The sequence below is a fragment of the Tachypleus tridentatus genome, unplaced genomic scaffold (assembly GCF_004210375.1).
Source record: "Tachypleus tridentatus isolate NWPU-2018 unplaced genomic scaffold, ASM421037v1 Hic_cluster_2, whole genome shotgun sequence".
In the NCBI taxonomy this organism is placed as follows: domain Eukaryota; kingdom Metazoa; phylum Arthropoda; class Merostomata; order Xiphosura; family Limulidae; genus Tachypleus; species Tachypleus tridentatus.
The window spans coordinates 16,778,872-16,801,945 of record NW_027467782.1 but is presented as its reverse complement, the minus strand read 5'-3'; the positions used below and the strand labels follow the sequence as shown (position 1 = coordinate 16,801,945).

The 23,074-nt window shown below is 30.7% G+C and overlaps 1 protein-coding gene and 2 long non-coding RNA genes across 8 annotated transcripts; 2 read left to right on the top strand and 1 right to left on the bottom strand.

Annotated features, from left to right (window-relative positions):
- Positions 1 to 1,223: 1,223 nt before the first annotated feature.
- Positions 1,224 to 8,272, bottom strand: LOC143242765 (uncharacterized). The gene is made up of 3 exons (XR_013023213.1): positions 8,161 to 8,272; positions 2,981 to 3,110; positions 1,224 to 2,532 (listed from the first exon to the last, which is right to left on the bottom strand). It is a non-coding gene; the product is annotated as an uncharacterized LOC143242765 (long non-coding RNA).
- A 118-nt stretch (positions 8,273 to 8,390) lies between these two features.
- LOC143242766 (uncharacterized) lies at positions 8,391 to 12,835 on the top strand. The gene is made up of 3 exons (XR_013023214.1): positions 8,391 to 8,778; positions 11,050 to 11,231; positions 12,023 to 12,835. It is a non-coding gene; the product is annotated as an uncharacterized LOC143242766 (long non-coding RNA).
- Positions 12,836 to 13,226: 391 nt separating this feature from the next.
- On the top strand, positions 13,227 to 22,782 carry LOC143242763 (uncharacterized). Of its 6 annotated transcripts, none has more exons than XM_076486249.1 (5): positions 13,227 to 13,780; positions 14,382 to 14,447; positions 19,645 to 19,737; positions 20,878 to 21,325; positions 22,610 to 22,782. In XM_076486249.1, the coding sequence occupies exons 3-4, from the start codon at positions 19,698 to 19,700 to the stop codon at positions 21,165 to 21,167; spliced, it is 330 nt and encodes a 109-aa protein (XP_076342364.1). In that variant the 5' UTR covers positions 13,227 to 13,780; positions 14,382 to 14,447; positions 19,645 to 19,697; the 3' UTR covers positions 21,168 to 21,325; positions 22,610 to 22,782. The 6 variants fall into 6 exon arrangements, 3 of the variants coding, with proteins under 3 accessions (XP_076342364.1, XP_076342363.1, XP_076342362.1); XM_076486248.1 differs by having other exon boundaries at positions 13,227 to 13,797; XR_013023212.1 differs by lacking the exon at positions 19,645 to 19,737 and having other exon boundaries at positions 13,271 to 13,780.
- The last annotated feature ends 292 nt before the right edge of the window (positions 22,783 to 23,074 follow it).

Below are 23,074 nucleotides of genomic sequence, written 5' to 3'. Positions count from 1 at the left end.
TAATTCTTCATAATATGGTATGCTTTTGAGCAGCCCATGGGTTATTTAATTTTTGGGTTTTGGTTTCAGTTTCGTATCTCTTGTATAAACAATCTTGTGAGGGATGTCAAGATATTTAACATGATTATTATTTTTAGTTTCATGTCCAATAAGATTATGTTCGCTTTGGCAACGTTGTAATTGGCACATGGGTGTTGGTTTCGCAGCTCTCCCATTAATAAATTTGTTTCGGTTTTCAACATTTTCAATAACAATACAAACGTTTCTCTGATGATGTTCTGGTTTACTGCCAAGTCTTACAGTGATAATTTTATCAACATTGTGAATAAGTCTGGTAGAGGGAGGCCTGATGTTATTTGACACCTCCCTCTGGATACGTTCATCGTCTTTTAATTCTTTTGGTGTTTTTGCCTGAAGATGTAAATCGTAATTAGTGAGGCAACAACACTCATCAATCGAAAAAAAATGTTTTAATAACAATAATCAGTTAATAAACATTTAAAAATATATAATTTATTCTTTATGTAACAGTCATTTTACTATAATATGAGTAAAACCAAATAAGTGTTTATATGAAAATTGTAAATTATGAAATTGGTTTCAGGTATCTGATAAACGTTTTCTCAAAACTATGAAATATATCTCAAGCATTGTCCCAAATAGTGAGGAAGGTAATATAGAGCAGACAATAGCTTTAAATAATGTTTTACATTTATATTGTTTGTTTACAAATACTAACTTGCTAAAACAAGATAAAACTACTGTTATAAATAAATGTTAGTTATTTTCCTCATTTCATTGTTATATAAATTAAGCATGAAAAGTTATGCAATCTGAGCTACAAAGGACTATAAAGAGGAAGAATTTTCAAACTGTCTTATCATAGTTGTAACACTGTAGTAAATCACACAGTTTATAGTACTTTAAAATATTCAATAATCTTAGTAAAGTCCAAAAGAAGACAACTGGATATTTCACTAAATGTCTGTCAGACCAATGAAAGTTGGCTGACTATAAAAAAACAAACACTGTTGTAAAATGTCTCAAAGTGTTATTAACATGATATGGTGGAATCACTTGTAACAAAATGGTACAAATACACTGGTACTAAACTAAGAACAATAAAATCCACATTTTAAGTAAGTTACCGTGATCTAACGATTCGCAGCGATTATGTGATAACTGTTAAAAACAGAATCAGATGTTCGTAGTTACAACAGAACTTCATTTCAGTGTATGTACGGTTAAAAACACAAGAAATTTGACAATATTAACAAACAAAAGGTATATTATAGTTATAGTAAGTCACAAAATAACTCACTTTAATATCAGTAGTGGAAATATGTGTGGAAATGAAACATCACGAACAGACATTCTGACCTTTATGTTTTTCAGATGTCATTAATGCTATACATAATAGCAATGAAGTACCTTTTACACTATCATATTTGCGTTTGGTTTTGGCTTCAGCTGAATGGATGATAATTGTCTTCCCACATATTGAAGAAGAGGTGATTGATCAGTTTAACTAGGGTACAGACTTATCAGACCTCAATAGTATCGAACATGTATAGGTCTCTTTTGGAAGAATTACATGTATTCAAATGACTCTGAACGCATGTTTTTCTGTAGTTTTTTTGCCTCAGGCTCTTAACAATATTTATTGTAAGCATGCAACATCGATATGATATTGGTCACACAGTTTGACACAGTATACATTACATTAAAGTGAAATGTTTTTAACTCTAAAAATATGAATTCATTTCTCCTAAATATTAATCGTAAACGTAAGATGAATGAGAAATCAATTGAATTTTGAACCAGATACAGATAATAAGATGTCGGATATTCACAGAAATTAAATATGAAAATGGTTGTAATTATTTTATAACAGTAATTTTGCATTAACATTAATAATGTACTATTAATTCCATTTTATTTTAGTTGCTTCCTGCAATATATATATATATATATATGTAGGTATAAATAAACTTGTACGAAGTGAAAGTTTAATATAAAGAGCACATTCTTGTTATTAATGGTTATATACTGATGCTGTATAATACTGACTACTATAAAGTAAAAGAATTTTAAACATACGAACCGTTGTTGGTGAATCAGATTTTAATGTTTCTTCAGGTTTGTCATCATTCACGATTGTCTTAACTCATTTCTTTAATTTAGTTTTGTCAGAACCTGAAGCAGGCTTGCTCAGGTTTTCCGCTTTTTCTGTTTTCTTTTCTACTGCCTGATTTTCATTTATTGTCTGCAAGATGGTTGGTTCTGTTTGATTTTCCTTTAACACCATATTAGTTTCTCTTTTATTAAACTTATTTGTCGGGGCCTTCTCACACTCAGGGATCATTGAAACAGCTTCCAAAATGTTCACGAGGGTTGATCTTTTCAGTTACAAGCGCCTGGTCTTCTAGCTTTGTATAGGCAGAAACACCACAAGAACCGAGGACGCGGTTTTTCAGGTCTTTCAATTTGCCCCGGGCTTTTTCATTCACGTTGCAGAAGTAACAAAGAACGCTAAACAATAATAAAATAATAATAATAATAAATAAAAAATAAATGAGAATTAAAAACGCGACTTTTTTCTTCCACTTTTCTATATAAACAATACTATTAAAGATTAACTTCAAATAGTTGTCTTTTTTGTTGTGTTTTTTTCGTAAGCAAACAGATCTACAAAAACACTTGATGAATCACCATATATGTTTCGTAAAAAGTGTTAACAAAAATTGAAAAGTTATTTTGACCTCATTTGTAAGGTCAATTTAACATATTCAGCTTTACCAGGTTCATATTGGAGTTTTCACATATTAACTTCCAAAGGGGCACTGAACACACTTGACATTTTCAAATATCCAACCCTACTATTCAATTAAAAGATAATTTGGGATTGAAGTCAGATGTTCTCTTACCCCTGTTCCACATACTTTAATTATCAAGAACTGGAAGACAGCATGTAACTTACCACAAAGCAATAAGACAAATCGAAATTAGTGTTAGCTCTTCCATCCACCAAGGATATCTTACAACTGTAGGTTTGGAAGCATCTTTTCGGTATCCTCGAGTACAGTTGAGATTCTCGGCTGGAACATACACTGGAGAAAACAACAGAGCGTTAATATTTTTAGCACGTTTTGTGTCACCGTTTGAATTTTAAGTATTTTCACAATGAGCACGACGCACTAGTTATAATATAAATTATGACTCACTCTGTAAAATAACAACATAAATGTTCCTTTCGTGAGAAAATTAAAACGTGTTGAGCTTCAAAACAGTTTCTTAACAGTAGACTTTTGTTTCTTTATGTACTTCCTAATGGAGTTAACAAATGAAACTAATCACACAGACTTGGAAACACGATCTTTTTTTTTTTTTTATTATTATATCTTTAGGTACATTTGATTTCCCTTGGTGTTTCCCTTGCAAAACACTTAATCAATGAGAGGAATAAATACAATCAGAACAATGAGATACATAAATACACAAATAAATACACAAACATTATCCAAAATTTACAGAAAAACTACTTAAAGCCATGTTGAACACAAAATACAAAGAACTACATGACTTACAAAACCAAAATGAACCGAGACCATCAACTGGCATGCTGCATTAAACCAGAGATTTACGGACCTATACAACGAAACATAAATCAAATCAATACTAAGAAAGACAGAGACAAAAAGATCTGCCACAACAAAAAACTAAAAAAAACTAAGATGTAAACAACAGAAAAGACACCAAAACGACAAACCGTTGACTAACCTCATAATTAACAGATCCGACCGTCAATTAAACACAGACGAGAAACAACTACTTAACAAAGGACTCAACTTCGCAATAGCACCTAGGTACATTCCAACCATAGAAATCAAAACATGTTTAGAAGACCTAGCCTGGAGACTTGTGATACTTTCTACAGAAAACAAAAACAAGGGAAAAACCAAAAACAACCAACAGAAAGAAGACAACTTAGATAATTTTATTGACATCCAACAGCCAAACATCCCAGGTAAAATTACAAATTTATATTTTCCAGAAACACCTAAAACAACATCTTAAACGATTTTTCAAAGAATTTTCTCACAAAACCATCAACATAATTTCACAAAACTAAAAAACAACCTTACAAAAAGAGACATTAATTCCATTAAAAACCTAAAACAAGGCAGAAACATAAAAATTCTAAAAGCAGATAAAGGTAACGCTATAGTAATAATGAACACGAATGAATACATACAAAAAATGAATAACATCCTATCAGACACGAACAAATTTAAACCAATACACACAAATCCAACAAAGACACACGAGACGCAACTGAACAAATTACTACTACAAATGAAAAAAGCCAACACAATTTCACAAACACTTTATTCCTACCTACGTGAAACCGACTCACGCACACCGCAAATATACGGCATCCCCAAACCTCATAAATCAGATTGTCTATTACGACCAATAATGCCAACATATGAATCGTTTAATTACAATCTTGGTAAATATATAGCATGGGCATTCTCCAAATATGTAACATCAGCCAGCTCATTCATCAAAGACTCTTTTAATTTCAAGTCTTATCTAAATCAACTTAATCATAAAGCCTTAATGGCCAGTTTCGATGTTATATCCCTCTTTACAGAAGTTCCAACTACTGAAGCCTGCAAGTTAGCCTAAGAACTCTATATCCGAGACCCTAATCCAAACATGTGGTCAGCTTCCAGTCAGTTACCTCTTTCTTTGTGAACCTGACGATGACCGAAGAAGGTCGAAACGTTGTTCGCTCTTCTATGTAAAATATTTTCTCAACACAAACGAGCCGTTTTTGCAAATAAAAATTATCTTCCAATAGTATATTATAGCTGTCAATATCAACATCTGCAACTTGGAGTTGGGCAATATCACCCATTACTGGAGTCCTGATTAGATGGATCAGTATATGGACGAACAAAGAGTGTAGTATTGATGGTAACATTTAAAGTAATTATATGTAGATATGTTTACCAATACTAATTCATCCCACACTTCAACATCGACATTTCCTATCATTAAAATTAAGAAAAACTGATTTCATGTTACCTCTGAAGTAATAATTACTTGTAAGTACTTTTAACATCATTGTAATAATTTATTTCATGCATTTATATTTCTGAGAAACTCACTTGAAGCTAATAAATTTTGGAGACGTTCTACAATGGGTAATTTAAAACTTTTTATTAGATAATTCATATATAATTCGACGTTTCTCGGTTATAAAGCGATTAGGAAAGATATTTGAGATAACGGTGATACAGAGAAACCTCAGTTAATAACGCGATACTCATCCAGTCAATAACCCCAAATACAATAAACAAAATACTTAAATTCTTGTAAAAAATAAAGCAAATACAATACTAATGTCATTTATAAAATACTTTATGGCAACTTCCACGTATTTTACGTCAGAGAAACAAGGCCGAAACTCAAAACAACATGTAACACAAAATGTTTCTATTTTTCTCTGTAAATATGTACTCTACTTAAACTAAAGACATGGATTTAAATGTATTCATAAAGAATGTGTAAAAACAACGTATATGCGAGTCATTTGAAAACACTGAATAACAAGAATAAGAGAATCAAATTAAAAGAAAACACCAGTTTTAATAAATGAAGTTTTAATTAAAATTTCTTTTAACCAAAGAAATTATTCAGTCACATTTATCCCAGTTTAAACATTAAATCATCGTGTAATATCATTGATTCGCCAACTTAAACATTTTCTACCCATCCTGTACATATTTTACATAAAGAAAAAATATTTTTTATTGCTATAGATGAGACCGACTAACGGGTTCTAGCATTAAAGAAATATCCTATAACGAGATTTTCGCTCATCACTGACTTAAAATCAGTAATGAACATATTGAAAAAAATGAGGCAGAAATATTTGCGAGCAAATGTGACGTTAAACATAATTATTAGGCTTCACTAACATCTGCACTCCCCATCAAAACTTTATACTATTAAAGAAACATCCGTTTATGGTAAGAACGAAGTTTAGAACGAAAATATCTATTTTGTATACGTAAAAATAAATGTAGAGCTAAATTGTTTACGTTTGTGTGTTTTCTTTTAGCAAAGCCACGTCGGGCTATTTGCTGAGCTCCCCGAGGGGATTCGAACCTTTAATTTTAGTGTTGTAAATCCGTAGACTTACCACTGTACTAGCAAGGGGAGAGCTAAGCTAGAAGAAAAAGGAATAGAACGGCAGTGGTATTAACAGTTTTGAAACTACTGTATCAGAGAGTATCTTGTTTACTTTTAACTTCGTTAACTACCAAGCTCTGTGAGAGAAAAATCAGAAATTCCATAGCTCTAACCAATGAATACAAATAAATATTACAAACATACAGTAAGATTGATAAAATATTGGTTATCGAATTTTTAGTGGCAGTTAAACTATATTTCAAATGTTTTACAAACGATAATTAATGACAGAATTAATTTTCTTTTTTATTTGTATGAACATCCGGCTTGGTTGTTTACTAAAACATGACACATTGATATGAAGTCTTATTGTGAAATAATTAAGTTAAAAGTGATACTATTGTCATCATAATCTTACATATACATGGGCAATATAAATAATTTTGTAGTCAATACACATGTTGAAACGAGCAAATTTGCACATTTTCACTTACATAAGGTTTGAATGAAACAACACATGAATCGAGATTTACATGTATTTATACTAAAGTTATGCAAAAATGTTTAGAAATACTTTTTTGAGATTTGCGGCTGTAATGTAAATCCCTTTCACGTATTAGCCCCCAAATATATTCTCCCGTTATGTTTTCGTTATACGCTCCCAGGTCACAAAAGCAAAGTTTAAAGAGAAGAATAGGTCTTTTCCATTTACTTTAGGCATAAGCAATTAGGAAATAGCATTTTGTGTCCAGGAACAAGAAAAGGTAAAAATTTTGTTACATGGTGTAATCTTATGTACACCAAGGTAATTATTTTTATAATCAATACACATGGTGAGTGAAATATCAAACAAAAAGGTTATGGCTGAAAGAAAATTAAAAACAAGATTGACGATTTTCCATTTAGATATTATTTCTCTAAAATTGGTATCATTTAATAAATGAAAATATGGTCTAAAAAAAAACTTTGAATTTACCTCTGACATCATATTAGTAATCACCTTCACGATTTTTGCATGTGTAAATTCCCGCGTCTTCAAACTGGATGTTGGTTAGCACTAATTTGCCACCGTATTTTATTTGCGTTCTCTCACTATTAATATCTTGTTCATTGAGATTTGAGTACCAAATAACTGGTTATCCTCTCGCTCTTTTATAAGCTTGTTTTGAACATATTAATGTAAAAGTAGAACCACGTTTAGTTTCGTAGACTAATTTTTATGTCATGCAGTTCTGAGGGTCGCGGGTTCGAATCCCGTTCACACATTAATGCTCGCCCTTTGAGCCGTGGGGGCGTTATAACGTCACGGTCAATCCCACTATTCGTTGGTAAAAGAGAAGCCCAAGAGTTGGCGGTGGGTGGTGATGACTAGCTGCCTTCTCTCTAGTCTTGCACTGCTAAATTAGGGACGGCTAGCGCAGATAGCCCTCGAGTAGCTTTGCGCGAAATTAAAAAAAAAATGCAGTACCAACTAATTTAGATTTAATAAACGATAACAACACTTGCCTAAGATTTCAACTTGAAATTTAGGTAAAAGCAAATAAAATTTATACGAAGTTTTGCAATTTCTTTTGACAATACAAGTCTTAGTAATTTCTATGATATCAACCATAATAAGACTGCTAACAGATGTTTCGTGATACATATAAATTATAATTGAGTAGTTATAAATGTATAAACATTGTAACAATATTTAAATTAAAATATCAGTTAAAGATACTGTTTTAAATTAAACACAAAGCTAAACAATAGGCTATCTGTACTCTGTTTACCACGGGTTTTGAAACCCAGTTTCTAGCGTTTTAAATCTTTTTAAGTTGTTCATTTCTCAGTTAAACTACTAAAAACTGAGAAGAATAGCATCCATTTTTTATTTTCTTATAAACTAACTGTTGCAACATAAAACAAAAATATGAAAAACATTCCCTTTTGAAAGTGAACAGCAGTAATACAAACCTGAGTTTCAAAGTTTTTAGTGCAAATTGTTCATAAAGTAATCCAACTACATTACTGGAAATGCAGAAACAGTCTCTTCAGAGACTTTACTTATTCTTTATCCGTGTTCTCAGCTATGAATGGTGACTTTTGATCTTTAACATAAAACGTTCTTGATGCTCAGGTATCTTGGTTTTATTTCACAACAACTTGCACAAGATTAACTCCGGTAATCAGATGAAAGTAACAGTAATCATCCGATTGCACAGGAGACAACAAAACACAGAGTCACTGGCTTATCTGAAAACTGAAAATTTTAATACTATCAGTATCACTGAGACTTAGTTGGATATTAACAATCTTCATGAGAAAAGTTTTTGAAATACCAAGCTACAAATTATTTATAAGAAATAAGAGTCATTATTGCTAGAGCAGGAGAAAACATTTTTATACAAGATGAACCTAAGAAAACATATGTATATATCATAGTGTTAAGTCACAATGAAAGTTACCTTGTCCCACTGTACATACTCAACACAAAGTATCAGCTCATACTAACCCTTCAACTTGAGTATGTCTTGTACTACTGCTACTGATGACACAAACACAGTCAAACAAGCCTTAATGACAAACTGTGTGGTAAGTAAACTTTTCTAATCTAGGTTTTTGTTGAGTCCTAGAAACTAAAATAAATATGATACAGTAAGTCAATGTAACAAATGGTAACGTATTTTAGTTAATTATACTTGCAGGCATTCAACAGCTTTAAACTTCTAAAGTAAGATAATACAAAAGTTGATTACTTAACAATGCAACATTTTTTTAATACACAAATCATTTAGTCACATGTAACCACAGCTGATACAAACTAGTATAAAACTGGCCTTTAATAAATGCAACTGATTTTCATTTGTTCTGTTTTAGAGAATCACATTTCAGTTGTACTACATTACACATGTATATTTATATTATTTACAAGTACATCTTTAAACTTCAGTCACAAGACAGAACAGTAAAGAAACACATTAAACAATGATATTCTCTGTTCACATAATTTGTACTTGCATGTCACAATCTGCTAAGCCTCGGATTACGAGTCGAACGCCTTGACCCACCTGACCATGCCGGGCCGTATGCAATTAAAACTTAGTTTATTATAGAATCTATGATATCTAAAATCAGCCTACAGTAGATGTTGGCTCAGCTAAGCGAACTATGGTAGTTTGTAATGGTAAGCATTTTGTGTGAACACATGAACATCAAAGTACAGAAAATGTGTACTTCTAAATGTTTTAGAAATATATATTGTTAATTTCTTAATAAAAAATTATTTGAATTAATTTTTTGAATAATTCCAAGGAGTACCTTATGTTGATTTACAAGAATTACTAAACAAAGAAACAATTTAACAGCAACTAATCACATTTATGCTTAAAATGTACATAAAGTACGTTTTGCGAAAAATTAGCATCACTTATGTTAAAAGTTTAGTGTAATATAAACAGAGAAGACATTTTTTAATAATAATGTAAGACTGAGTTTCTTCTGGCCTGGCATGGCCTAGCACGTTAAAGCGTGCGCTTCGTAATCTGAGGGTCGCTGGTTCGCCCCCGAGTCGCGCCAAAACATGCTCGCCCTCCCAGCCATGGGGGCGTTATAATGTGACGGTCAAGCCCACTATTCGTTGGTAAAAGAGTAGCCCAAGAGTTGGCGGTGGGTGGTGATGACTAGCTGCCTTCCCTCTAGTCTTACACTGCTAAATTAGGAAGGGCTAGCACAGATAGCCCTCGAGTAGCTTTGTGCGAAATTCCAAAACAAACGAGTTTCTTCTACACAATTATTTATGACGTACTAATTATGAACAGGAAACATAAATACTTCAAACATACACATCATTCCCTTAACAGCTTGTTTCGTTTTCTTTTCATAATAAACTCTTCATTGCACTTAAACTTGCAGCTTTATCCCGTTTTCTTCGGGTTTTGAAAACCTTGTAGTATCTGCGTCCCATTGAACACTTTGATAGACAGAAATATATTTTGCAAATATTTTAAAGAAAAACTTAGGTTTGATTCTTGAAAATAACCTAAGAACACTTTTTAAATCAGGGCTTCCTTATGAATGATGTTTTTGGTTTTTTTTTCTTTCACTGGCAATGAAAAATAAACCCTGAGGGAGAATATTTAGATTGTCTTTTGTGTGCGAGATTAAATATATGATGTAGTAGAGGTATAGTTAATAATCTATAACTAAATTGAACCATTTAAACATGCGTATATTATTGATAGAATTATCGGTTCAGATATAAAACGATAGATGCGTATGTCAAAAAAATATTGTCGTTTAGTACACTTTCAGGTGATGGAAGTGTCACCTCAACATTGAACGCAGCACATAAACAAGCCAACAAAAAACAAAGAGATTTTGAGTTTTATGTATATATATATATAAGTGTTTCGGTTCCTCCACTGATAAACGTTTGTTAGTATAAACAGTTTAACTTTTTACACATGTTCATAGATCTTAACACATGGCTTAAACTTAATACGAAAAAGAATTGCTATTCAATAATTCCAATCTCTTAATGTTAATTGGTATTGCTTATAACTCAACGAGGGTGCTTGAATTCCTAGCATTAAAGTAATTTCGTCAAAATCATTAATTAAAGGTAAACAGTTCACAGAACTCCAAATATCTGGTGGGTTAAACAAAACAAAAACGAACACAAGCATTATTGTTTAAGTTCTTTATTAAATAACGAAGGTCAGTTAATCTTCACAGTTTTTAAGATTTGGGAATATCATTTCATTTGAAAGTGCACAGTTTATTCCATCAAAATATGAATAAACTTTGTTTATGCATCAGTTTTATATATTTCAAATAAAAGTTACAATTCTGTTTTCATTATAGAGTTGCCTGTCACTACAACAGCTCTGGCCATCGTGGGTAAATTTGGTTGTATTGAGGCCTTTGTTGCCGTGTATCAGCAGACAGCAGAACTCTACCCAATCCCTCTTAGAGCTCATGGAATGGAAACTAGTGCCACCATTGTCTGTGTAACAACGATTTGTGCACCTCACATCGTCTATCTGGTAATATTTTCTGGTTCAGTCTTCTATTGTAAAATACAAGACGAATAACATAACTGAAAATTGAACACTGTTGAGAAATATATCATAAACTCATATTTAAATCTTGTTCAATCGAAACTTAAGGCTATGCATATTACATTACTCAAATAATTGAGTCTCATTTGTATTTCTTTTTTCTCCAATAATTTTTAGAATTTATTTTTTCAACAGTTGGATTCTTCGTATCAAGGAAAGCATTGATTATTATGATTTATCAGATTATGCTTTAAATAAAATGATTTAATTTAAACAGAAAATATCATTTTATAATGTGAAATACATGGAAGCCCAAAAGAATCTTTCCTTTTTTAAATGCAGTAATTCATTAACTAAGGATACAACCATGTAATTTTCAACATTTTGTATCCCAGCATAAACAGTTTTATTGATACCTCAGTAGACTTCAAATTATGTGCACCATTAGGGTTCTCACAAGCGAAATACAAAAACAACTTTCGTTCATCCTTTTGGTTGTCCAAAATACAAAAACATGAATTAGAGAAATTTGTAAAAAAAAAAAGTATAATATATTAATAACTTGGAAACAGTTAACAGATAGACTGAGTTAGATTTCGTAGAATAATAATGTTCATTCTTTCTCGGGTATTTCATAAAAGTGACTCAGTAGTTTAACACATGTATGTCAGAAAGTCTTTAGTGTAATTTGTAAACAAATACAAATGACCTTGTGTTGTTCGTTTATCAGGATATTTTATATTTCGAATACGTTCTTATGATTTGTTTTTATACAGAGTACACAGATCTAGAGGTGGAGTTAAAAGAATTGACAAGAAAAAAGTCGGTTCTACTGTAGAAGAACAAGATCTGGAACCTTTACCAACTGTATAATCTTAACGTCGTATTTACTCAAAAGTTGACGAATGAATTTTCTCATTAATATTAGTTTTAAGTAAACTTTTAGCTTAATTATTTTCACTTACGTAAAATAAGATATTTGAACATTTTTTCTTGGAATGGCTATAATGATTCTCTATAAGTGTGTTTATTAAACGTTTATTTCTAAACATTTATTCAAACGAATCTTTACTTCTAGAGCCTGAAACTCACACCAAAAACACCTTAATTTGTCTAATGGTGGTTGTAATGTTGGTTCTGCTAAATAAATATAATTATAGAGCAACTAGCGTGTGAACAATGAAATATAATAAGGGTGACTTATTTTACATAAAATATTTTCGTTGCACTAACACAAGGATAAAATAAGAAAATTGATATTCTGATGAAAATAGAAGAATGAGTACCTTTATGTGACTACAAAACTGATATAATTCTTGGGGAATTAAAGAAACTGTTTAATCTTCTCCCTTCACATTCAGCGATTATTGTGATTATGTGTATTTTTATAGGAATTAGAGAACATTGTATAATGAAATATTATGCTATAATTATATGTGTAGCAAAAACAACAACTATTTAATGATTTATGATTTTAGTATAAAATATTTTCTCACATTATTTTAAAATTTAATCGGATATATAACTTCTCATCCCCCTACTTTACAAGTCCCTGTCAAGCTACTGTTTGTTAACGTAATGAATAACACGTATATTAACGGCAATGTTGAAATATAAATCTACATGATATAGGGGTTAGGGGAAGCTGGATTTACCAAATATTCACAAACAATTAAACAGTAAGAAGTAAATCTTAAAAGGAAACTAATAAAAATATATCACATTTTCTTGGACGATTTTGTGACACCACACAACAATGAGATTTGTAGTGATTTATTTTTAAATCTTTTTTTCATTGAAACTCTACCATATGTTTCCAATAAAAAGAAAACAATATCACCTTGACCTCTTTAGAACTCCTCCTGTGTATGCGAATGTCGGTAATATCGTTTGTACGATATCAAAATTCATCAGGTCGTAATTGAAAAACATTTGATAAAATAGATTGGGGGTAGTAAAAAGCGTTTGTGAAGAGATAAACATTCTTAGTGTTGCGTAATGACACACCAATACAATAGATTCCACCTCACCAGCATGAAACATTATTTACTATCATAGATAATAGCCTGTATAGTGTCACTATCTGATAGCACTTGTGTCATATTTACTCCCTTGTCTTTGTAAAACTTAAATAATATTAAACAGCTAACTTATTTCACATAATATGTCTACAGTGGATTAGAAGTAGAACATTTCTCACATTTTTATTTGTTTTTTTTTTTCTTTGACTCTACCTCAGCTTGCAGCAGCTTTGCAGGCTGAGTGGACAGCCATTCCACAGGATGTGATTCGTCATCTCATTGCTTCTATGGGCAGGAGATGCCAAGCAGTTATTGATGCTTACGGGGGGCATATTCGTTATTGACATTGAGTGACGATAAACTTCAACTAGTGAGCGTGGACTACGCCTTTGCAGACTTTGGATGTTTAGCAGTGAATGTGCAAAGTTTCACACATGCCATACAGAACTACCCGGAATGAACTTGTTAACAATATGTCTCAAATTTTGCCTTTTGCGTTTCTTCCTTTGAATAGTATATGTGACTTACATGTAATACTGTGTCATTAATTAATATTTTAATTTAATACTGTTTGTTATTAATTAATATCTTAATTTAATAATTTATGTTATTAATTAATATCTTAATTTAATACTGTTTGTTATTAATAATTTATGTTATTAATTAATATTTTGATTTAAAACTGTGTGTTATTAATTAATGTTTCATTTGATACCGTTTGTTATTAATTAATATTTTGATTTAATCACTGTTTATTATTAATTTATGATTGAATTTAATATTGTTTGTTATTAATTATTATATTGATTTAATACTGTATGTCATTAATTAATATTTTAATTTTAGTTGATAAAATAATATATATATATATATATATATACACATACACACACACATATATAAGTGTGTATGCTTGCAATTTAGAAATGATTTAGTCATGAAAGGTTATGTTTATAAGGGGTGTTACTGTGTCTAAAATGTTAAGATAACAAATATTAATTATTTTAGCCATAATGGAGGATACATTTTAAGAAGATTAAACATTAATGAGAGAGTCTTCGAAAGAAGTTATTGTATTTGTGACTGTATACGTTAATTGTTTTTTATTGTTTAGTCCTCAGCTGTACATCTCTAGGAAGCATACAGAGTGTTTGATGGTATCTTTCTTGGTACTCTACGAGTAAGTGTATGAACTGTGTAGATTTAATATTATAAAGATGTTATACATCCATTGTTGGTTGCTTAAATGTCAGAAAGCTCTCCAGGATGGTAAGAAAAACAAGTTCACGTTGTGTTAACATTTTCATAACTTGTTGCTGATAGAGATGTGTAATAATTACTTCACAATTCCGTACACAACTTTGCAGTATATGTTGACTTCTGATAGTGTTAATTTCTGTAGTTGTAAACATTTTCTTATAAATGTTTATGTCCATTTATGTTACTTTTTAGTTGTTCTTTAGTTTCTTTCACATTTCAAATTACTCATTCTAATTTTCATTGTTAGGTAAGGTTCATGTAATGAGCCCTTACATGTGTGTCGTTTTTATTAACATTACAAAATTAAAAGTAATTAATTACATTATGTAACAATAACAGTATTTTTAAACCAGTACTGAAACACCCAAACAAATCCATATTGTAGTTGGATATGTGGGGTTGTCAGATTATATCTTTTATTAAACAGTATTTCCAGTAGGTATTTATACTTACTACTAATTGTGATGTGATATGAATAATGAGTAAAATCTGAGAACAAGACTCAGAACCAGAGTCAGTTTACCATTTTAAGTTTAACTAACACTCACTGTGAGAACTGTAATTAGGTTTTTTCAGTTACTCTGAGTAGGTTTTATTTCATTATTACAGTTTCATATGCCTGTTACCAGAAGGTTAATCTATAATAAACCGACTACATGATAAAAAGATATCATAAAATAGCTTTACTAAATTCATTCAGCAATAAATGTTAGATTTGTTAATTTAACACACTTACTACTTATTGTTAGCTAATACTGATAGTGTAGTTTTATATACAGGAAAAGTTAAAAAATAGATAGTGTAGGTCATAAATCACTGTAACTGTTCTGTGTTTTAAGAAAAGTAAGTGAAATTTAAAGATTTATTTGTAAATAGTAATAATACACACACACACACACACACATATACACATGTGGAATGTATTAGAAGTGAATGTGATTGTATTATACAAATTACTGGTCCTCTAAAACAAAGGAAAAAGTTGTGCTTAATAAAATTCAGTTTTATACTATTTTATATCAGCTGTAGTTACATATATACTTAATACACTAGATGTTGTTGCTAGTATATACAACAGTAAGGTTTGGAAGAGCCTAGTGATGTTGTTGTTAGTATACACAAGAGGGAGCAGTGGTAAGAAATAGTAATGGTTAAATGCAAAGCCATGTTATGGGCTACCTTTTCTGTGCCCACCACAGGTGTCAAAATCCAACATTTAATATCATAAGTATTTTTGTTTGTTTTTTATGTATCTTATGAGAATAATCATTTGGTTGAATGTTATCTATTAAGGATACGAGGTATGACTATTAATCGATTAGCAAATTCCAGCCCAATTAGTTTTTGAAATAAAGAGCTCTCAGTCCACAACCTTTACAATAAAATCTTCAAAAAATAATACTTAATAATAAAAAATAAAATAATGAGAAATACTACACTTTTTATCAGTTGATTCTTTTCGTATGTCACAATACTAATTAGTTCAGCTGAGCAACCTTGAATTTAACTCACAATGGTAATACTAAATTATGATGATATTTTGATTATTTGGATAACACTATGCAACACAAATTTTGTTCCTGGATAGCATATGCTATTTCTTAATGACTTATGTTGTAAAAGTACAGAAAATGGTCATTATTCCCTTCAAACTTTGCTTTTGTGATCTGGATAATGAATTTAGAAACTAACCTATTTTCTATGTAAAAATGGGCAAATTTGCACATTTTTATTTACATAAGGTCTGAATAAAGCAACATATGTATAAAGATTCACATGTATCTACAGTAAAGTTATACACAAAAGTTAAGAAGTGAGTAGTTTTCTTTTAGATTTGTGACTGTAATGTAAATCACTTTCAAGTATTAGGCCCCAAATACAGTCTTCCATTATGTTTTGGTTATACACTCCCAGGTCACAAAAGCAGTTTGAAGAGAAAAATAGGTCATTTCCATTTACTTTAGGCATGAGCCATTGGGAAATAACATTTTCTGCCCAGGAAGAAGAAAAGGTAAAATTTGGTTACATAGTGTAGTTGAAAAGAGGGAAATTCTAATGTTTCTAACTGATTTCACAGGCTTATGAATTTGAACTTCATAAAAGTTTTGGTTTTATTTATAGATTTGCCATAATTCATATATGCAAATTTCAAAAATAATATATATATATATATATTTTTTTTTCTATTACATAAGGATGTCTTACAAATTATGGAGTAGAAAAAACTAATTTAGATGAAATTATTATTACATTTACTAAAGTGAACATTTATGTGTTTTATTATGTGTTTCTTGTGGGTTCTAGAAAGATTGATAAGACTACTTGGTCAATATTGGTTGTCATTATTTTAATGAATCACTTGTGTTGAAGTATATATGACATGTTGTGGAAAATCTATGTGTGATGGTGATAAATGGTTATCATATTTGGATTCAATGTACAGGAATTACTGTAAAACATGTAAACATTTCAAGACAGTAAAACCATTGAAGGCCTTTCTTATTTATGCTACACTAACCAAATCTCCAAGATAACCTAGATATGTTGTATTTCATTAGAATTTTTGCCAAGTTTATTTCATTAGATGTGTTTAGAATTCTTCACATACTAATGTAACAAATATTAACTGGTCTGCAATTTCTAGAGTAACTATTTTATTCCCTTTAAAAATAGAAGTTACATCATTGATAAGTCATCTGGCAATTTTCTGTTCACATGTGTCTGATCTTTGACTCTTAAAAACACGGATAAATATTGTTTGGCTCTGGTGCTTCAACTAGTATTAATTATTCAGTCTTGTTATTTTTACCACCAAATTATTAATTTTTACATTCTGTTACAGTGTATGGTATAAAGTGTAGTCTGAAAATAGCTTATGCTACTGAACATACTTTCAGCTGTGTGGTGAATCTTATACCTGATATTTGGTTACAAGTAGCATATTATTAAGTGATTCTGGTGTTGACTAGTTTTCTTCCACTTGGTTAGTAGTTCTGAATTTGTTATGACTATGCCTAAACATTATAGGACTCCAGCCTAGGTGTTTACTATAAATGTTGCAGAAAATACCTTTCTTTCTTTCTTTCTTTGTATTCAGAACTGTACCATAAATGACAGGTTTTTTCACAAATTTGTGTGTAGTGTTTTATAAGTTCAAAAAAGACAATTTGAATGAGTAAATAGTAAGTGGTATCAAGATTTAGATATATGTTTTTTAGTATTGAGAAAATAAAGGATATATTTGGATTATCAGTACTGTCCTCCCTTTGTTATTGGTGTTTCATTTCGAAGTAGGTAAAGACAGTTTGTAAATGTTTAATATCTATGTAGAGTATTTATTTTAAAAAGTACTTCTAAAGTACTTGGTTACGTTTTGCTATATTATTATTATTACTGAAGGATGAACAGACTGTTTTTAGTGTATTTAATTTTGGAAATTGTTCTGAAATAGTAACTCAAGGAAGCAGGATGTGTTGTTGATTGGGATTCTGTTAAAACTGTAATGACTTTATAAAACATTACATACCACTGGTGCTTTTAGTTTTATATGTAGTCTAAGTGTATTAACTGACTTTCTACAAGCCACTCCAAACTTTACACAATCGTCTGTCATTTTACTTTTCTTTAATCCATTGTGCACAGGCTTGGTCTGTTGGAACAACCCCATATTGGGGAAGAAATATTGAGCATAAACCTATATTTATTGTGTGCATCTATTTGAAATGTTGCAAGCTTTCAGTGAAATACAAAAGTCTGTTGTTTGCATAAAATCAGATGTCAAGATGCATCTTAACTGAGGATGTTAGTCTGAATCGATAAGTTGGATTTTTGTAAGTAATAATGATGTCTCTGATAAGCATGTCGTCTTGTTATTGAATTATTTTAACCTACAAAACTTATGAAATACATATTTTTAGGATTTATTCAGTATTCTTGTATGTTGTACTTGCTAGTTATCCACCTTCTACAAAGAAGTATTAAATCAGCAGTGTAGGGTAAAACAAATAGTTAATAACTTTAATATCAGAAACATATACTGTCTTGGGTTATGCTCTGCAAAAGGTCGTGGATTTTGTACTTTGACCCACACCCTTGTGCATGGGATTAAGTAATTATTTTCCAGTTTAAACTATTAAAATACAGGTGTCACATTGTTGTGAATATGTGCATGTGTATGTACAAGTGCACACACACACACATCTGTATCATACATTGTAGACAGAGTGCAGCTACAACTTATGTTGTATTTGCATATTTGCATTATGTTATTTTGAATTTTTGGACATAAACTATTTAGTAAAAATATTTCTGCATAAATACAGATGGAAAATATCAAATAATCATTTAGAATGATGAAGAACAAATAATGGTTAGAACATTTAAAAGAAACTTAATTCCAGGATGTGTAACTTCAGAGAAGTATTTGTTTTTCAGTACACTGGAGACAACAGACTTCTTTCAGTCGAATGTTTAGATAATTTATCAGATTTAACTTGTGCATCTGTATTGAATATGAGTTAGTAATGTGAGAAAGTTGCAGGTGTAAGTTGATAACAAATGGAAAACAACCAGATATCATCCTGTGAAATGTGAGTGGTTTTCATGAGATCATAGGAAGCTTCGTACATATATGTTGATTATACACTTTAGGTATTGTTTCTCACTTATATACATGCACATATTCAGAAAAAGTATATGTGAAACCAAATGTTTGTCTGTTATTTAAATATAAATGTATGAATTATATAGAACAGTCATATCTTTAAATATTTAAGCTGTCTGCTTGGTATTTGTTGTGATTTGCTTCAGATTGCAAATTCTGTTGATTGATGTAATTGACTTTATCTATTGATTGGTATTTTTGTTAATAAGTATAACTCACGTGCATGTTACAGTTTATCACAAACAAGCACACATGTGGTCATAGATGAAATAAATCATATACAAATCTACATATATATAAAAGTTTATTATATAATCATTTGAAATGCTAAAAAAAGTTATATATTGTGTGTTTGAAATCCATAAAGAACTAGTTTATGAAAATATGTACATGCCTTAGTTTATGGCTAAAGTAATCGTTATTCTTTTTTTTTTATGTTCATAATCTGAACTAGTTTTGGGTCGGCCAGCATATTTGCAAGCAAGTTGGCAGCTGTGTAGGTCAAACATGTTCATTTATGGGAAGTTGAACTTTCAACTCTCAGATTGTAAGTTGGATACCCTAACTACCAGGTCTAACTAAAATAGGAGTTGTTAGAGTCTTTTATTTATTACCCTGTTATTTAACTCTAAGTTTGTACTTCAGACTGTATTTCACTGCTTAAATATGCTCCAATGTGTGGTTGATCTAATCAGGACTTTAGCAGGTTCTTAATGTTTGATGAAAGAGTGCACATACAGCATACCTTTTTCAGAATTTCTACAGATAAATTTGAGAAGTCTGTTTACTTACTTATCACATCTAATTTATTTTATTTCTATACAATGCCTTTATGTTCCTCTCACCCAAAATACAAGTTCTTTCCAGAGTTTCACACCCAACTTTATATTACTCGAGTTATTATCCACTCACTAAGATTGTCCATGTTCTTATAAGTTTGAAAACAAAATCTCAACAATTCCTACGTTTTAGTATCATCATCAGACATGGAAAGTTACTACAGTGCACAGTTACTGTAAATATACCCATTGAAAAGGTTTCAAAACAGGCTTTTAAAAGATCCCAATTATTATAAACTATTTATCAGTACCTTCTGCTTTGCAAACTTACTGTAAAATTAATTTTTTTTTACCTCCTGTTCTAATTATATCTAACTGTTGAATCTTTCCAAACATTGTTTCATGCTTTTTATCAGTTTGTGTTTGAAATATACAAAGATAAAGATTTACTTTTCACCATAATTTAGTTGATGAAAGGTGCAGTATATTCTTTAGCTTGAATATAATTAGTAATTTATTATTTACATTATTTTTATTTACTGAGTTTTGGTTTTAAAAATAAACAAAAAAGTCTTAAAATTGATTTGTTTTCTTAATATGTTGATATGTTATAAAGTGTAACAGGATACACAGTGCATATTCAACACTTAATGCAGTTTGGTAGAGTGCAGTCCAATTAACCATTCGCTGAATAATAATTTTATTTATAGATCATCTTTTATTTTAATGCTGTTGAAGTGTTTTTGTTATGTTTATCTTACAATATAGTCAGTCTGAGATGTCCATTTCATTCATTGTTATGTTATTTGTGTATTTTGTTTTTAAAAAAGTGATGTTAGAGGAAGTTCTGAAATAGCTGTTCTTTTGTAAAGAACATGACTTGAGTGTGCATATACTTTTTTCTTCAGGTATTCATCCTGTTGGAAACATTGGACGAGAACAAGGCTCCTTCTGGTGGCCATTGTTAGGTGCCTACTTGACATACCCATTATACTTTTGGGACCTAAACTCTGTCTTCTCAGTGTTTTTTAACTGGTATTCTAAGAAATGGCAAAGAAAACCCCTTCCTAGACGTTCCATCTCGAAACGACTCTTGGTCCTTTCTTTTTGTAGAGCATTGTACATCTTTCTCTGGACTTCATGGCTATATTTCAACTGCACTGTGACAGATCAGAACGGAAATGAAATGAAGTGTTGAGATGCAGCTAAGAATTTTTTTTCACAAGTCTTGTGTGACAAGAAGTTAAATCTGTCATGAAAGATATTTATGTCTTTGCTCAGTATAATGGTTGGAAAGAAAGATGGCACCAATTAATTCAAGCATTTGATCTACAAGTAGAGAGAAATGCTTTGAAGGTAGTAGATCCAAATAAATTGAATTTTCACATTTTAATATTTTATTCCTGTTGTTTTATTTCTGTGATAAATTAATATACTATTTAGATAGGTTTTGTTGTTATATTTACTTTTGACTAGAAATAACTGAAGAAATGTATAAACAATGTAAAAAATATGTTTAGTATAATAGCTTATTTATTTCACTTTTCTAAGACAAACTTTGATATCTGTTTTTAGTGCTCATATTAAGGCTAGTAAAATGAACAATGCTTATCTGCCTTTTTCTCTACCCTCTTCTCATACATAAAGTGATAAAATGAATCTAAACCAATTTTTATAGACGTCCAACATTTAAATTTATGTAATTGGTACTTCTTTATGAATGTGTTAAAAAACACATTTAGAACATTACATGCATTTGTATCTTTATAAATAAACATTTGGTTGCTAAAGTTATTCCTGTATGATTTGTGTTATAACCAGTTCTTGGTTGTGACACAAGTCATGATACTGGAAAGAGAAAATAAATAGATATTAATAAGGTGGAAGCTAAAGCAACAACCTATTGTGTTGGTGGAACTTATCATAACTAACATTTGTGGTAATGTAATGAACCATAAAGGAAAATTTGCAAGCCGGTGTGATTCAGCATGTCACATGTTGCATTGGTTGTATACTCTTGTTATAGTAAATGGGAAACACACAGAACACCTGATCAAAGGTCAATGGTGACATCCTCCATAACTGCTTTCAGTTGTGTCTTGGAAGCCTGATTTCTACTGGTACGAAAGGCCAGGTTTTGGTTCTGCATATTATCATAGTCTCCTTACACATCTTAGATCACATTATAAAACAGATTTGTTTCTTGTAAATCATATAAATGTCTGTTAGTGCTCTATGAGACATATAAATCCAGTTCTCTCCAAACCAAATCCAAAAAGTTCACTTTGTTAGTCAAGCTGGTAATTAGTGCCCCTTCAAGTTTATGTCCTGGACAAACTTACTTCTTGTATCTCAGAATGGCTGGTATGGGTATTAACACTTTTACTAATAAAGCGGAGAACAACATTTTGACCTTCTTAAGTTATCTTCAGGTTAACCCAAGAAGATCGAAACATTGTTCTCTGCTTTATTAATAAAAGAGTTAATACCTATACCATCCATCCTGAGATACATTTTACTACCTCTTGCACTACCTATGGTACAGAGCTGCATGGTAAGATATCATTTCAAATGCTCAAACTATAGCAAAATGAACTTGCATTGAAAGTCATAAAAGTAATATTTTCCTCTCATTTTTAGGTTTTAAATCTGTAGTCCAGTGCTATACAGGAAGAGATCATGGCTCGTTACTGGATACTCTCCAGACAGTGGCATCCTGATGAGCATAAATATCCTGGGGAGAAGGAGGTAGCACAAGAGAAATTGAGATATGAAGTGCTGTCTCAGATTAAGTCGAAGAGGCTGACTTGTAACAAAAAAGTAACAAGATAATCCTGGGGCAATGCAAAACTAAGTAGGAATTTATAATGGAGCAATTAAAATACATATCTGTTTCAGTATGACCACATCATACAAAGAATCTACTGATAAACTGTTCTAACTAGTCTAAATATCTGGTATCTACAAAACATTTCAGTCATTCCTTTGTTTATATAATGTTTACAGTTAGTTAGATTTCTTCAGTATATTTGGTCTGAGGATTATTATTATTCTGTGTATTTTGAATAATAATGGAAATTTCCAGTATTGTTGGTAGAAAAGAAC